This window comes from Diadema setosum, chromosome 7 (assembly GCF_964275005.1).
Source record: "Diadema setosum chromosome 7, eeDiaSeto1, whole genome shotgun sequence".
Lineage (NCBI taxonomy): Eukaryota > Metazoa > Echinodermata > Echinoidea > Diadematoida > Diadematidae > Diadema > Diadema setosum.
This window is the reverse complement of record NC_092691.1, coordinates 24,473,332-24,490,999: the sequence shown is the minus strand read 5'-3', so window position 1 is coordinate 24,490,999 and position 17,668 is coordinate 24,473,332. Positions and strand designations below refer to the sequence as shown.

The 17,668-nt window shown below is 38.1% G+C and overlaps 1 protein-coding gene across 1 annotated transcript in view; it reads right to left on the bottom strand.

Moving 5' to 3' along the window:
• The window catches only part of LOC140231024 (sorting nexin-27-like), a 123,458-nt gene extending 107,461 nt beyond the window's left edge, over positions 1-15,997 (bottom strand). Inside the window, exon 1 of the mRNA XM_072311177.1 lies at positions 15,653-15,997. Within this exon, the coding sequence (XP_072167278.1) occupies positions 15,653-15,897 (245 nt within the window). The 5' untranslated portion in view covers positions 15,898-15,997. The remainder of the gene's footprint in view (positions 1-15,652) is intronic.
• Positions 15,998-17,668: the final 1,671 nt, after the last annotated feature.

The following is a 17,668-nucleotide window of genomic DNA, read 5'->3' as shown; positions in this document are numbered from 1 at the left end:
AATATGACATTCCTAAAGTGGCCCTTCTTAGTTTTATTGCCTGTAATAAAAGCTTCGTAGGATTGTGCCCTTCTCCTCCACCCCCCCCCCCCAAAAAAAAATAAACAAACCCACAATCCAAGAAAACATCATGGATATCTCACAAGGCTATATAAAGGGTGATTTATTGGGAATCGTTATGAACATTGCTAAAATGGATACATCATGTCACATGCTCAATTCTTTCCAACTCACCAGTTGGTGTTTATCACCTTTTAGAGAGAATAACAACCTTCTAGGTCCCTAGGTTATGATTTTGAAAAGATACGTTTGAAATCATACAAATAGATTGTCATCTATTATTTATTGGTACATGGTACATATTGTATACATTATCTGCTGACAACCAGAGGGTTGTACACACTGTCAAAAGTAAAATTCAAGTCAATTTTATTCTATTTGAAATTTGTAAAATGTATGTTTAGTTGCTAAAAAACAACAACACTGTGTAGAAAGTTTAAAAAATGCAAAGTGAGACTAATACAAGTTAAAATAGCGACAGGAAAGAGGACATACAAGTACATATGTACACTGTAGGAATGAGAATGCCCAAGCACAGTCTGTAGAGGACAAGGACCTTTCTGTGGCTACACCGGGAATTAAACTGTTTAAGGAAGTGCAAGAGAGGAAATCAACTCGAGTACGAACAAGAATAATCTGATACAAATCTAAATTGCATCCAGTCTTTCATTAGGAATATTTGGCACTTCCCTAAATAACATAGGTGAAGGCAAATGTTGAATACTATAGGTTGAAATCTTTTAGTGCAAAATTCCACAATTGAACATAGGAATACTCAACAGACTATTGTAAACTGCTATTCTGCAGAAAGTGGCTTAAATGCAAGCTATTTGACCATTTAATGATATCATAGGAGTAGACTTCTGTAGACTTTAACATGCCATCAAATGTAGAGATTTATTACAGTATGAAGTCCTGACTTGATGCAATCATGAAGCATTTTGTACTACAGTTTTACTTTGGTCCCCAGTCATATGATTGTATGTGTACACTGTAACAGCCGTTGTATACAAACCTGGTACATACTGTCCATGCCCATGATGCTGACATTTCATAGATGTAATGTACAAACCATTCACAGCTCATTTAGATGATTTCACCTGACAATCTACTCTTGAATTACATTTTTGTTTTGTTTTGTTTTGTTTTGTTTTGTTATTTTATCTTGGCCACAACTGCCAGTTTCAGGCCAATAAATGTCACCTCCAATGGGCAATTTTGCTCCTCCTGATTCAGTTATGAGACAGATGGAGCAGTATTCTCCCACCGGCAACTGTGTGTAGCAAGCCTGAACTCAATCACCAACCTAGGCTTCTTTTTCCAGTAAAAACCTACGGTTTGTTTCACTATCACAGCACTTACAATATAAAAATTTATTACACTATGTGTGTAGCTGGCATTATTCTGATTTACTCATACATTACACTGGGCAAATTTTTAATCACAAGCAATAATCATGTTCATTTTTTTAATCAACACTTTCTAATACTAAAACATCAATCCCAAAAGATACATTTGTACACTTGCATATCCCCTTCATAATACTAAGTAATAAGCATAAGAAGAGCCTGCTATAGCCATTTCTTGTTGGATACCACTTATGCACAGATATGTGATAGATACACCAACATTAAACTGCCTGCTGTTCAAAAGGAGGGAAGAAGGCTCAAATGTAATAGTGCTATGAATAACTAAGCACACATCCGAGGGAGCTGTTGTATAACCATCCCACTGACCTTAGCTTGGAACTTATAGACCGTTTCAATTTCGATGGCCTATTCACCTACCGCCGCTAGCGGCGCTATAACGGCCGCCATAACTGGGGGCCAACGGGGGCTCCCAGCGAGCTAGCTACCCAGCGAGTTGCACTTGCAGCTAGCAGCCCAGCGTACCCATCGCGCATAGTTAGCCGGGCGCGGCCGCATGCGCCGCCGGCGGCCGCTGGGTCGGCGACCGCCGCGCTAAAATTGTGATTGTTTTACTCACTGTGGAAAAGTCATTCAGCGGCATTTAATGCCTTTCTTTTGGACAAATTGAGTAATTCAGACATATCGATCTAAAATTAATGAAAGCTTCAAAGGATCAGAAAAAAAACACATATTGTGCAGTTGTTTGGGTGCACAAAATAAAATAACAGGCGAAAAAAACGGAAATGGAAGCTGCACGTCAGTGTGTGGAATTCAGACACTACTGACGCATGATGAATATAATATATGGCCTTGCGCCTATGCCTAATAGATTCTCTATTTGATTAGGCTAAATCACTGCATATTCATATTCGTGAAATAAAGTTGTTCATTTTAGAAGACAGGTTCAGATGAAAGATTTTAAGAATTAATTAAATATATAGATATATATATATATATATTTTTTTTTTTTTAATGCTTGGTGCAATACTTACAAAAGTTAGAATACACTTCTTGGCTACTAGTACTAGTATACGAGTACTACATTGTATATGACAAACATTTTAAAGCCTACACTACAGCCAAATGTATGTTTCAAGATGTGTAAAAAAAAAAATCTTATATTGTAAATTTTTACTTCTGCACTAAGCGTTCAGCATTAAATTGACCATATTCAATTTGGGCCTGGAACTCTGAATTTGAATTAATTTTTGATAAAGTGATACTTATAGATATTAAACTGCCATGAATGGTGGCAAACATCCGCGTTTCATAAGCATAATTCATATTAAGAAAGTTTGATTTGAAAATCACTTTTGTAGATTATAATTTTAGGCGTTAGCGCGATGTTAAATGCAAGGTTACTTAGACCTTAAACAGTAGAATGTTTGGTTGTTGACATCAGGCGACGTAAATTAACTTCTTAAGTTTGTACGGCTTAGAAACGCCTAGATTTGCCTTCAGTTTGGTTTACTTAGACTTGCCGGAAGTTGTGACAACCGAAAATGATATAGGATGTAGCTAACGTTAGAGGGTTCTAGGTAGAAGTCAATAGGTCTAGACGGGTCTAGATCTAGTCTGGACTGTTGCCTAGAATTCTAGACAAGATCTAAAAAACGTTAGACAGACTTTACCCCACTGGTCCGAGAAAAGGCAAAAACCTAAAAAGGTTTAAGTTAACTGATCTTATTAGTTGCTTTGATAGCGCCATATCTACTATCTAGCTCAAAACTGATTCATTATTTGTATTTATTATATCAGTTAACTGCTCAACAGTCTAGGCTTACTATCTACACGTCTGTCTGCGCCTAGCCATAGTTCTCCCCAGGTGTTTTTTATCCTCTTACACAAATGTGAATAGATCTAATGTTAAGCTTACACGCGAGTACCCAAGTCATCGCAAAAGAAATAGAGTCTAACGTGTTACAATTCCACTCACGGATCGTACCGATATTTACCTTGAAGTTCAAGTTTTGGCTACAGCCGCATATGCCATGTACCCATTCGCTCATAGCCAGTATAAGTTGTTTAATTTTATTAATTAGCTAACGAAAAAAAAAAAGTAGACGTTAGAGTTGTCACAAATCCAGATGCGTCGATCGCTGCCAGCGCCGGAGATAGCTAGCTGGCCGGCTGGCGCCGGGTGGTAAAAGCACTGGCTGCCGCTGGCACCCTTGCCACGCACGCACGGCGCTTGCCGACCCGGCCTGGTTGGCCCCCAGTAATGGCGTCGCCTTAAGAGGGCGCACTTCCATGAACAGTCACTTGAATCGGTCTATACTCACAGTTCCCAAGGCAAGCCTGCAAAGAGCTTGTGGCAAGGTAATAAAGCTTGGGTAGGTTTCCATTCATCACTACTCCTGTTATTACATACGTGTACAGGTCATTGTGTGAAAAGAGGCAATCACACCGTAAGTGGTCACCTTGTACAGCAACAATTGGTCAAAAAGCCATCTGAAGCGCATATTCAACAGGAAAAACATTGATTGCCAAAATGCAATACTGCAACAGCATGAGTCAGTATAACATTCACACAAAACAGGCAAAATATTGGGAAAATTCAATTTGATAATCAAGTGATGATACAGCTGTTTATAATTACAGATGCGATTTGATGGGCACCAATACAAAATCATTTTGGTTATTGGATGTTTGATAGCTTACTTGCAAGTTGCATGATATTCTCCAGAATCCCTATTTTCTGAAACAGGAATAATTTCTTAGTGACTCTGCCCAAGATTCATGCATCACAGAGGATACAAATTAAAGCATTGTATGTACATACATGTGTGTACATCTATGATGACAGGATATTAAAACTTGGACAAAATACTGCTTGCTTTGTCACTGGAAAAAAAAAATATAACAGGCATGTAAAACAAAATTTTTGGCAACTGTAAACAAACAGAGAAATGTATCATTTCCAATCTCCAATATTTTGATGTTTTTAAAGCGTATGGGCATATCTCACTTGTAATGAAAATATCACACAACAAAACCGATATTTTAGCTGTACTATTTGTGGTACATGCACATGAAATGGCAAAATGTGTTCTGTTGCAACTTTCCTGAATTAATTAAGCCCTCCCAGTTTCAAACAAATCTGATCAATACATACGTGTAGCTAGCTGTATCATGATCAGAGCAGATCAAATTATCATGAAACTAACTCTTTTCCTGAAACTACCTACTTAGGCTTGGGATAGCTTTCTCAACCTGCACTCATACAGTACGGAGTTTATTCAATACAAGTGTTGAAATTTGCTTTCACAATCTGAAATAAACACTTCACCCTAGAGCCTTCTTCAAAACTTTTTGGCAGAAGAGATAAAGGAAGAAGAAGAAGAAGAAGAAAAAGAAGAAGAAGAAGAAGAAGAAGAAGAAGAAGAAGAAGAAGAAGAAGAAGAAGAAGAAGAAGAAGTAGAAGAAGAAGAAGTAGAAGAAGAAGAAGAAGAAGAAGAAGGAGGAGGAGGAGGAGGAGGAGGAAGAAGATGAAAAAGAAGAAGAAAAAAAAAAGAGGGTGATATCAAAATGTGGTGAGACAGTTTGGGTGGTGTATGTATCATGGATTGTGTTTTAGCGTCAGGGTCCTCTTCCCCCAACACAACCCCCCCCCCCCCAACACACACACTTTTGATTGCCTACTATGAAAATGTAAATTGACGCAGATCGTCAAGTGGGGTGTAATTACAATGCCGACATGCCCAGTTAGGACGGTATGATGTAAGCAGACATCTTTGGCACGGACAGCGGATCGAACGCTTCTCATGCGAGTAATGATTGCCTGATGTAGCAGATGACACAAGTAGTTTGACAGGTGTAAGGTTACCGTACATCACACGCTGACAAGGAAGGCAGAGACACTAGCGCTCAATGACGCGCTCGTAATTCTCGAAAAGTCCTTGTGGCCGTCAGAGTACAGAGCCCTATACACGGGAGGAAATCGTGGCTCTCGGATGTGTACATTATAAAATTCCCTTGCATATCCTCTGCCCCTCCCTTAACCTACACAGAATTTGAAAGCAAAATGTTGTAGGCCCTACTCTTTCAGTTCATCTATCATTTGAAGAAAGAAAATGAAGTATTTACCAAATTTATGTCTTGACTAGTGGCTAAAAGCAGACTAAGTTTAATTTTCTTCTTCTTACTAGTCTAGAAACAGAGATCAGACACTGGTCAAGCCAAATGACTGCACTATGCTGAGTGCAGTAATCAAGGAATATTTTGTAATGCTTGAACCATGACATCAGTTCCAAATGGGAATAGAGAAGGGGGGAGGCTGAAAGCATGTGCTTCTTGCTTCTCAACTTGTTAAAAATGCACCTCTCTGCAACTTGTGAATGTCATCAGATAAAATACACCACACAGAAAAAAAGTTGTGTACAGTGAATCTGCCTCTTGAGAGCACTTGATTGGTCAGAAATCTCAGTTTGTCATTTAAATTGCTCAAATTATTGAAATCACTTCACTATTTCAATATCACTATCACCACTTCCTAATATGTTTTGTGGGAAAACCCTTGAAGACAGGTGTCTTGGACATGACTGACAGCAACTGGATTCTTCTGATCATAATTCTCAATACCTTCTTTATAGAAAATACAGTAACAGCGTGAATTACAATGTAGTTTCAGGCTCTTGGAAAAGAAACCAAATAATCGGCAAACCAAGTCCAGAGCAAAACTATCGTACGAATTCCATGAAATCTTGAGGCTAACAGCTTTATAGTCTAATAATCCTCTGATCTCACCGTATTCATGCATTGGTATTCCTCGCATTGCACACGGGTCAAACCTGGTCATGTACCGATTGGTCTTCGCTATCACAATTAAAAGAAAGTGCTCATCAACTTTGGGCACAGCAGATGAGCTGTTAAAATTGAAACCAGGATAAAGATCTCTTTCGCCCCTCTCTCTCTCATTTTATCTCTCTTCTCTTTCACTTTCTATCGAGATGTTTACCTCTCTCTCCCTCCCCAATAGGCCTTGCAGGTGTATTTAAGATTTCAATTAAACTTGGCAATCTTGGTCAACACCAAGCAGCCAGCGGGCTTGAAATATTGCATCGTTGCGAGGCGGAAATGGCAATATGCCGGGTTGGGACGGGATGAGGAGATGGAGCGGATGGCTGCACGAGCGCTGCGCTGCAATGACTCTCAAATTGTGTCAAAATCGATTTGCTGCTGCGAATTGAAACCAATCCCAGGCCGCATTTCAGATAATAATGCACAATCACCTGCAACCGACAATGCACACACATTTACATGAATCTTTTCTCTTCCAACTCGTGGAAAAAAAAAAGGACTCAGTTGATTATCCTCGTAGACATTCTGTTGGGCCTATTATGGGCTAATATTAACATCCCCCACACATCAACTGCACAAGATGAGATTGTCACCCTGTCTGAACACTTCCTCATACATTTGTGTTATCCACAATTTCAAGCGCCACAACGCCAGAAGAAAACACTCTGAACAGTAACGAACAGACAGGACATTACACACTCACAGCAAATTTGTCCATGATTGTGGTGCCCCAATTCCCTGCCACTAGACTGTTGTATCACATGTAGGGATTGCATTTGGCATGGGTTGACACTAACCATTTTTTTTTTTTTTTTTTTTTTTTTTTTTTGGGGGGGGGGGGGGGGGGAGACATTCCGGCCATCAAAATGATCATATTTCATTTTTTGGTGGAGAAAAATAATTTAGGAAAAACAAAGAATATTTTATGCCTAATACTACGCACAGTGTAAACTGATATTTTTTTGTGTTTTAAAGTCGTGTTTGTTTTTGTTTCCTGATTGCAACTGATTGACAAATTGCCCTAAACTGATGTAAAGCATAACAGATTATTCAGCATTTTAGCAGTAGCAGTGTTAAACATCATGGGCATAGAATGTAATCAGATTAGACTTGAACCAATGACCTCCTGATCACCAGACAGACGTCATATCCACTAGACTACCAAATATAAAATCATTGGATATCAAAATAATACAATGTAAATCATGAGAATTACGTGAAAATTGGCAGGTACATTGTATGATAAAATACCTCAAATGCCACATACAGACTGTACATTGCACTGTGACTATCAAAGGAGTAAGAATGAAAAACATACTAAGGAGAAAGAAAGAAAAACATGAACAAATTAAATAATCTAATAAAACAATTAAACCATGATGATTGTGTGAAATTTGGCAGGTATGATAATGGGCTTTATATACCACACTGTGACTACGTTCCTTTTGAAAGTCTAACATATTCAATATTGAATACAAGTATTAAACATGATTTTCCATGTTACATTTGTATGGGATCTATGAAATTACAAGTATCTAACCTACGCATATACTGTACTTCATTTCTTCTATTGGATAGGTAAGACAGAATGGCAAATATTTGTATATTTATTTGTATTTTCATATATTTTTATATATAAAATATCATAAACTGAAAGTGCACATATGACTGACTGAAAAAAAGAAAGGCTGCCACTCCTGACTGTAGAACTTTGAGTACATCTGCTGAGTATATACACATTGCACACTTGTATCTCACACAAGATTTACCATGGGGTGACACGGCTGCTACATGTTAGCCAAACACACACAACACCTGTTTGCATAAAATATTACCATGAGAGAGAGAATACTGTATGTATGGCTATCACAAAGTGAGTGCATTTGACTGCCAGAGTGTCTTGAGAATCGATGATGAATTCATTGCCTTACAGAGTAAGAATGATAAGAAAGAAACCTGAGAAATGAAACAAAGATAGAATATTTACAAACACTCACAACATTGTCAGAAAGTCTTCATTTGTGAAAAATTAGACTCGCTAAATTTTGATTAATATGCCGTATGCAGTATTGCAAAGCCGATTATCATAGAAATTCAGATAGATTTAAATATATGTAGCATAGTTACAAGCATCAATAAGTTTGGTCATGCTTATGCTAGGATGAGCATAGCGGGTGACAGAAAAAAAAACAAACAAACACATTCACCCTGTAGCCATTACACATACTGGATATACAATTTAGCTACATGGGACATGAAAGCAGGATTTCCTTAGAGAAAACTAAACAAAACAAAAGTATGTCCATGGCGAAGATCAACAAACTACGGTATTGCACATTGATACAGTACTCATTATATCACGGTATGATGATGGTACTAAAAATAATCCTTGTTAAGTTTTATTTAGATCTGCTTGAAATAGCACTTACATTGTATAGCCTGTATATTACATACAATGTAAAACTATAAACTGTGGATGTCATCTATAAGTGTTATCATTATCATAATCATTATCTTTACTATTACTGTATTTTATTATCATTAGAATAATTATCACAAATGGTTTAATGAGGTCATTATTATTCTCACTGGTAGTGAGGAGCCCACACAAAAATTTAAATTTAGTAATTTTGACACATTCTGGTCTTCCCTCTCATACGGAATGACAAAGCAATTTTTGAAAGGTGATGAAATAATGCCGCATCAGCATAGATATTTAAAACCCTTTGCCTCTGAAAGTCAGAATCTCAATTTCAGACTGTACACAGGACCACTACACCAGGTTCTTGTCTGTCAACAATGGGTTACTGTACCATTACAAGGCTCATCTTTGATTTACGTATAAAAGGAGGCACTTCCGAAATTTTATTCAAATCATTCTACTGTCAGGAATCCATGATACCATGGGTTTCAGTAAACATTCCAAGGCTAATCTTTGACTTCAAAAAGTAGTCACTTTGTGATTTGTAAGAACAGTTTAAATAGTAAAATCCATGTATACTGCAGTCATGAATACTTTTTAAGTTCACATATCATGGCTGAGAGAGGCAGTGTACACATATCTATATCTGGTGTATCTGGCAATGTATGAAAAGAAACAGATTCAAGAAAGACTTCAGCCAACTACTCAGACTTTGTCGAAGGCTGATATGTAAAAAAAAAAAAAAATGAAAAAATGATTGTGGTGATAAAAAAGATCATTGATATAGATGCTAAATGGTGATTATAACCTTCAGTCATACTTCAGATCATTCAAGTGTTTTTAAAGTAAGATTATTATGGCAATCATTCAAGAAACTGCATGGCTGATCACTTTGGCAGGATAGGCGTTTTCACATCAGCCCGATGTTTCGAAATAGCGCGCTATTTTCTGACTTGGGAAATTAACCCGATCATGAAATAGTGCGCTATTTGATAATGTGAATACAAATTAGCACGCTAATTGATCGAGAAAATTTCTCGAGTCCAACGCGGGAAATTTCCGAAATAGTAGGATAATTAATGCGAACTAGCGCGCTATTTGATACTGTAATGTTCGGGCTGATGTCAATAGGAAATGAAATTTTTTTTTTTTTTTTTTTGGGGGGGGGGGATACTTTGGAGTGAATTATAAAAATATATATTAGGATATGTAGGTGATATATTGTTTGGTGTATAATGATGATGTATAAAAGGATATTAATAAAATAATTTACGAGTGGAATAATTATATGAAAGTGATATACAGTTGTATATCAATAGTTTTTGTATAATTGTAAATGTTGGGTAATGTACAATGTATTATGTCATTATGATGCATATGATACTGTATGTTCACAAGAGTGGGGTTTATTAGTATTCCGTGATGTGTCTGTGGTGTATCTGTGATGTATTGAATGTTTATTTTGTTGTAATATCCAATGTATAAAGAATTTCCAGAGTGGACAATAAAGTAATCAATCAAATAGCGCGCTAATTTGCCATCGCGAAAAATATCTCGAGCTTGTATTTTTATCGGGCTGATGTGAAAACGCCTCATGAGGACTGTAAGTTCAGTGGTAGGATCTTTAAATGCCGGTGAGGCTGTTAACATTTTCTGCGGGTTGCTCTTCCAACTGTCTGTCGTCAAGTGTCTGGGCAAAAAGAGGCCTGGTGAAAACAGTGGGCACAGAATGACATCCAGCTCAATTCACTTATGGTGGAGCCTGTCCTCCATGCTAAAAAGGTGAGGGATTCCTTTTGGAATTTAGGACAGACTTGTTGAAACCTGCAGCAGGCTCAAGATAGTACCATCACAAGAAAAGTTGGGGGGGGGGGAATACAACAGCACACACTCTCAAGAAATGCAAAAAACAAACAAACAAACGAAAACATGACTCTGACCTTAGGTCAATTTTCTACTGACCATTTTCTTTTATGGGAGAGGGGGAATCAATGTTGCTTCTGTTGAATTATGAAGCATTCTTACACTTACATTGCTCAGTAAATGTCTTAAAACAAATCATGGCGCGTTTTTTTTTTTAAAGCTGCACAATAACATCAGGGCCCACACCTTGCACAGTGACTAAAAAAGTTACAACAGCTCTACATTTGATCACTTTCTCTTTGTTTTCCTCTATGTGTGGATACAGCACTGGCATAATCAGTATTCTTGTCTGTATGATTATTACCTACAAAATATTGAATGCCAATACAGTATTGCATATAATGTGCAGTGCATGTATCACATTCTTGAGACTTGTAGGTCTTTATACAAAGTACTAAAGATTTCAGTACAATAACTGAAATATTTGTTGTATTGTACATGTATTAAAATCCAAACAATCAAACTATGGACTGGAACAGAAATTCTTGTATTATTCCGAAATACCAGCAACCCTTCCCCTCCCCAAAACAACAAAAACAAAATCAAAACAAAAACAAGACAAAGAAAGGCTACTGTCAGATTCCCTCCAACCCTAATGTAACGAGTTTTCTCTTCCCATCAAATTGGTACAGCTGCATGTGTATCATGACATTGCATACCATGCAATGTATACATTGCATCCGTAAATGAGTGTTATGCAGGTACACATTAGATTGTAATTACACAGACTAGCGTTCATTAACTTGACTTGCCCGAGACCGAGCTTTAGTTACCCCGGAAGAAGCTTACAAGTTGGTTTGTAGGACCCTGCCATCGAAAACAATTTTTCAGCCAAAACCAGTCCTATCACAGGGTATTGACATGAAAGGTCAATGCCCTTGAACTGACGCAGAAATCTGGTGAGAGTTCAGATGTATCAGTGGTAGGACAGAAGCGAGACAAGAAGGCACAGCAGACAGAGCAGTCTGGTAAGCCATACAGAAAGCGATGAAATAAGAGTCACAGTTCCAAGAAGAACAAAGAATGGAAAGCCATGCCAGAGGTTCAGGGTTAGCACAATCACTAGAAGTGCTATCAAAATATAGAAGAAAATAAAAAAGAGAGGAAAACTGACAAGACAACGGTCCAATGCCACAGAAAGCAGATAAAGACAACTTAAAATATCGCTGTACATTGTAGATAGCCCCTCCCCCCCCCCCCAAAAAAAAAAAAGAAAAAAAGAAAAAAAAAAAGAGAAAACAAGGAAAAGTAGAAATTACGCGGTGAGTATATGTCCCCGCCGGAAGTAGCATTTTGCTGCAAAATGTACAATATAGGTCAAAAATCAAAGAAGTCAAAGGTCAAGATTCTGTGTAGAAGTTTTGAAGCGCTCACCTAGTGCCATCACAAAGCAAACGGAATCGAAATCGGGTTAGAAATGGCGAAGGAGTAGCATTTTGTAGCAAAATGTACAACAAAATGTAGGTCAAAAATTAAGGTCAAAGGTCAAAGAAGTCAAAGGTTAAAATTCTGTGTAGAAGTTTGGAAGCCCTCACCTAGTGCCATCACATAAAGCAAACAGAATCGAAATTGGGTAAGAAATAGCGAAGGAGTACATGTAGCATTTTGTAGCAAAATGTACAATACAGGTCAAAAATCAAGGTCAAAGGTCAAAGAAGTCCAGGTCAAAATTCTGTGTAGAAGTTTTGAAGCCCTCACCTACTGTAGTGCCATCACATAAAGCAAACAGAATCGAAATCGGGTTAGAAATGGCAAAGGAGTATCATTTTGTAACCAATGTACAATATGGATCAAAAATCAAGGTCAAAGGTCAAAATTCTGTGTAGAAGTTTTGAAGCCCTCACCTAGTGCCATCACATAAAGCAAACGGAATCGAAATCGGGTTAGAAATGGTGAAGGAGTAGCATTTTGTAGCAAAATGTACAATATAGGTCAAAGGTCAAGGTCAATGGTCATGACTGAATTCTGTGTAGAAGTTTCAAAGCTCCCATGTAGTGCTATCATATAAAGCAAACAGAATCAAAATTGGCTCATAAATGACAGAGTGCCGAAGTAGCAAATTGAAGATTTTGATCACACACAGACGCACACACGAACGGACACACGGACACACACACGTACGGAGCCCGTTTCATAGTCCCCTGCTCGAGCTCGTTCGGCGGGGACAAAAAAATCAATCACCATACAGTGACCTGTTATTGCCTATTCATATGTAGGATACATTGCAAGTTACACACAGTCTCCTATGTCCTCTGTATCTTTATAGACAGCATTGATACTGGCTCTTTGATAGTTTTGCCAGACAGCACTCTCAGTACATACAGTTTTTAGCCTTCAATAGGGTAAAAGTGGATATTCATAAGTTATTTTTCGTATTCTGCAAGGTAAGATGATTTTTGCATGTTGTTTATTCTGTGGAATCAAGACAGAATTACTGCAACATATGGCAACAGTCAATCAACAGTGCGCAAACTACTGATTATCATAAATCTACATTTCATAATCAGTGAAAACAATGTCACTGCGATCATCACACACACACACACTCCTTTTCATCATCTGGCTCCCAGTCTCTCTTCATGCCATTAAATTTTCATGCTGGGACAATTTCAATGTTCAGATTTATTTCGTTGATCATAATTTTGTGGATGAAAGAGTGAAATGTGCATAAAATTTGGTATCTTGTATTACTCTCGTAATATTCTAATGTTATCATTTTAAGTGATAGTTTAGTTGTGCTTCAAAGCCACAAAAATTTGCATACCACAAAATTTTCCATGTTCACATAATGCCTATATTTAGGATCCTATGTACATGTACATTTGATGGTGCAAGAATATGGGCCAGAAGGCAGTTAGACCCTAATATTCACTTTTAAAAGTAAAAGTGTTGGGAGGTAAATCATTCAGTTACCATTTCAGCTAGGTAAGATATAAAATCTCTTAAAATATTGCAATTGAGTCCTGAAAGACAACGGGTCTTTGTACCTTGTACTTTCAATACCAGTAGTACTACATTAGCTGTCAATGGTCAGTTTGAAACCTGACACAATTTGAGCAAGTGTAACAACTTGAACTGAAAATCTTCATTTTGTAATATTTCATTGTGAATAGGAAGGGAAATTTGAAGTATTTTTCCTTTGCTGGTTCAAAGTAGAAATAAGCTTAACATTAATTAGCAGACTCTACCGGAATAACTTAAGACCGTCTATAATCAGAATGAGAGCCTTATCTGATTGGAGGAAGGTGATTTGTTAATTTGTGCTGAGAAAGCTAAAGACAAGTGAGTGAGGTATCCACTGTGAAGTTGTACACTAATCAATGATTGATGAGCTCACACTGAACTACCATTCTTTCCCTACTTCTTCTGGGTACAAATCTGTCAACTTCAATTCTGAAGATTCCTTTAGATATCATTCAGTTTTTTTGCATTGGGGGATGGACCACTTCACAGGGTTTTGCACCCTGATCTTTGCGATGAATGAATGAAGTGGAATCTTTTACGGGCACGGGGCTTGTGACTCTCACACTCACATTTGTACGTACAGAAGCATGGAGGGAATGCATGGTAGCACTATATAAGCTGGTCGTCGCCGTCGGCAGCTGCTGAATGCTGCTGGCCAATATTAACTGTGAAATCAGAATGGAGCAAACCTGGGGCTGGGGCCTAGAGTAGGAAGTAAGAGCTTAGAGAAACCTTGCAGTTAAACAGATGAAGGTTTGTGACAACACAAAAAAATAGAAAAAGAAAAGAGCGAGAAATGACAATGTTACTCAGAATGAAGTATAAACCAAAGTTGTCTATAAGAAAAATGAACCTTTTTTATCGTAGAGTTGTAAACTAGACTAGAATCTAGAACCAAATAATTTAGATTCTGGACTGTAGCCTAGATTTTACTATATATACTTTTAATACCTCTTACTGTAAACGTCAATATTTTCGTATGATTAATTTTTCGCATTGAGCGGCCTAGCGGCTCACCAGAAGTAGCGCGAAATACACAAAAAAATAATGTAGGGCCAAGATTCTAACACGTTAGAACCCTACCGTGAAAATTTCTGCGTTATAATTAACTATACACAGCCCAGTCGCTGTACATGGTACGTCGCGACAGGGCTGTACGCGCGCGACCACCAACCACTAGGAGAGCGACGTAATCGTATTACGATAGCTTTGAATTTTGATACTTAACATCATTTTTGTCACCTCAAACTCAACGAGTATACTTTTCAATATTTACTCTACATCTGATGCTATCAGTATTCAAATGTACGCAATGAAACTTACCGAAGTTGATCATCATATCCAGCATGTCCACATGGTACACAATCTTTCACGCCAGACCTAACTATACACAGCCCAGTCGCTGTACATGGTACGTCGCGACGTACCGACGGTCAGGAATTGCGCCAGAAAGTGTCATTTATTTGTTCCACGGACTTATCGCAAGTGGTCTCCATGGACCCAGTGTGGCGAACTATTCTTCTGTAATAGAAACATGCATTTAACGGGAGTAAAGTATTCTGTTTAAAGGAGAAAAGTATACATTTTCCTAAGTTTTGTAGTGCTAGTTGTGTTGAGGTTCCTCACTTTGAGGCTGCATGCCGCGCTCGTCAGACGCTGTTTTCGCATAGCGTAACAGCGTCTGCTGGTCGGGCTACGTTATAATAGGCCCAAACTTAAATTGCATTGGTGCATGTTGATGTGGCTGTATGCATGTGCATCCATAGCTGTATCAAGTGACTTGGGCGATGGATACAACCACATGCATGTGGCTGGATTGTAAAGACACACACATGCAGATTGTTCTACACTGCCAAAATTAAAGAAGTAAAAAGTGCACCGGAAACGGTAGTAGTCCCACACGTATGTATACGTGTAAGCTACTGCTGCAGGGAACATTACACCATTTCTTTAGTTGTTACTAGAATATCCTACATTACTTTCAGTCACCCTGTATTGTTGTAGCTTATCACTACGCTCCTCAACAAGCATATGCATGGAAGACTATTTTTTTTTTTAATCTAGTGATACATACACTTCAAGGATCCGATCTCCTTTCATTATCCCAGCTCGCTCCGCTGCCCCTCCTTCCAAGACGGCGCTTACGTGTTGCAGTGGTGCGTAGAGTTCGCCATTGATCGACTTCAACTGACCCCCTTCACTCACTTGGCCCCGAACGTTGAATCCAAAGCCTGTCTCGCTCTTACAAATGGTCACAACTCGAGGAGTGTTGTAGATATCCGAAGGATTGGATTTATCCGTCGGCTCGTCATCCGCCATGGTTGTCCACGTTTGTAGAGAATTTTGGAGTTAATTCATCGGCTTCAAAGGTCTTCTAATAAGCAGTTTGCATTGACAGCCTGGAACCGCCTCCGCAGTGCGTAGAAGACGTGTATAGTGCTTGTATGTATAGCACAAGTTTTATCTACATGGCAATGCCATACCTATATCAACCCCTTAGCTCTCCGTTTCTCTCCAACCCGGTAATGCGTAGTATAGTGCGTGCAGCGTAGGCTCCGCCGCTTTGCGCGCAGCATAGCAGCGAGGATATTGCGACGGAGAACCTGCGGTCGATCGAAAGCACTGTACGGGTATTGCATGAGCTGGCTGTGCTCGCGCTGATCGCGCGCGGGTTCTTTGCGTTGCGCATCCGCATCTGACCCTGAGGCTGATTAGATTCAATACCTTTTATACAGCTGTCTTCAATGTGAATCAGACTTGATATTCAGGAAAATTCAACAGTAGAAAACATTACTTATCAAGCATTGAGTTTTGAGGAGTAGACTCTGAAGCATACGTGCAGAATATCCGAGGCAAATTCAGAATATGGAAATCTTAGCTTCCAATTGATGCGAAGTTACAAATTTTTGAACATTTTGATCTTTTCAAAGCTTTGCGCTCTTCATTAAAGTATTTGAGAAAAATCAGATTTGTTCTTTTCGATCAGTTTTAATGTTTAACGATGAGGATGGAGAAATTTAATTGTACACATGAGACATATTAATGTCGGAATTCACGTAATGAGAAGGGTAAAAGACAAAGGTAATAAACGATGAAATGTAGAAGGTAAGCACAGGTGAAATAAAACGGGAAGGGGTAGGACAAAATTAGTTTAAAAAAAAAAAAAAAAGATTAGAGGAAAGTAGGAGCAATCTGACTGTTCTGCACAATTGACTGGGTTACATCGTAGCTTTGGCTTCTAATGTTTTCACAATGTCTGCCACAAGACCTTGGCCTTTCACAAACATTTTGATGAAGTTTATTGATTCCGACTACTGGACCTCTAATCTTTTCTGCGTAAGCAAAGACTATCAAATTTCTATCCAGTAATACATGAAACGATAGTATTATTGGACTTTATTTCTATTCAGTAATACACCATTATAATATTATTATTGGACTTATACACAGTCGAAATCACGGCAAAGCAAAGCAAAGCAAACAACAAAAAACAAACAAACAAACAAATCAGCTAAATATTTGAGACTTGGTAAAATGACATTTGACCTTCTACCCCTGTCATTTCAGGCAATATTGATTGTTCTTTTGTTGATTTATTTCTGTTCAAATGCTATAAAATATTTTCAATTGTTTTTCCTAGCAAAAGATATGGCTTGAGAATTTCATTTTTAACTTAAGTGCAATAACCCTTGACCTTGGACCTATCAGCACTTTTTGTAATGTTCATGCGAATAATGGTCAATTCATTTCTACCCTGTTCATCTACTTACGTCACCACTTGATGTTTCCAGCTACAGCAATGACTGGAAATCATATATATCGTCGCCGGTCACATGAACCAATGGATCACTCGATTTTGGGTCAAATTTTCGATTTTGAGATTTTCAATCATTTCGATAGTAGACATTCCATACTACATATTCTGAAATTCTCAGTGTGTAATTCGGTGTAATTTTTACGTAGTTATCACTTTTGTAGAAGTATGTAATTCCATTTGTGAAAATTATTTGTTTTCCCCATAGACGCGTGTGTTAAACAATCAGGCGATTCGACGGTTCGGTACACATTGACTTGCGTGTAGTTTTTGAGA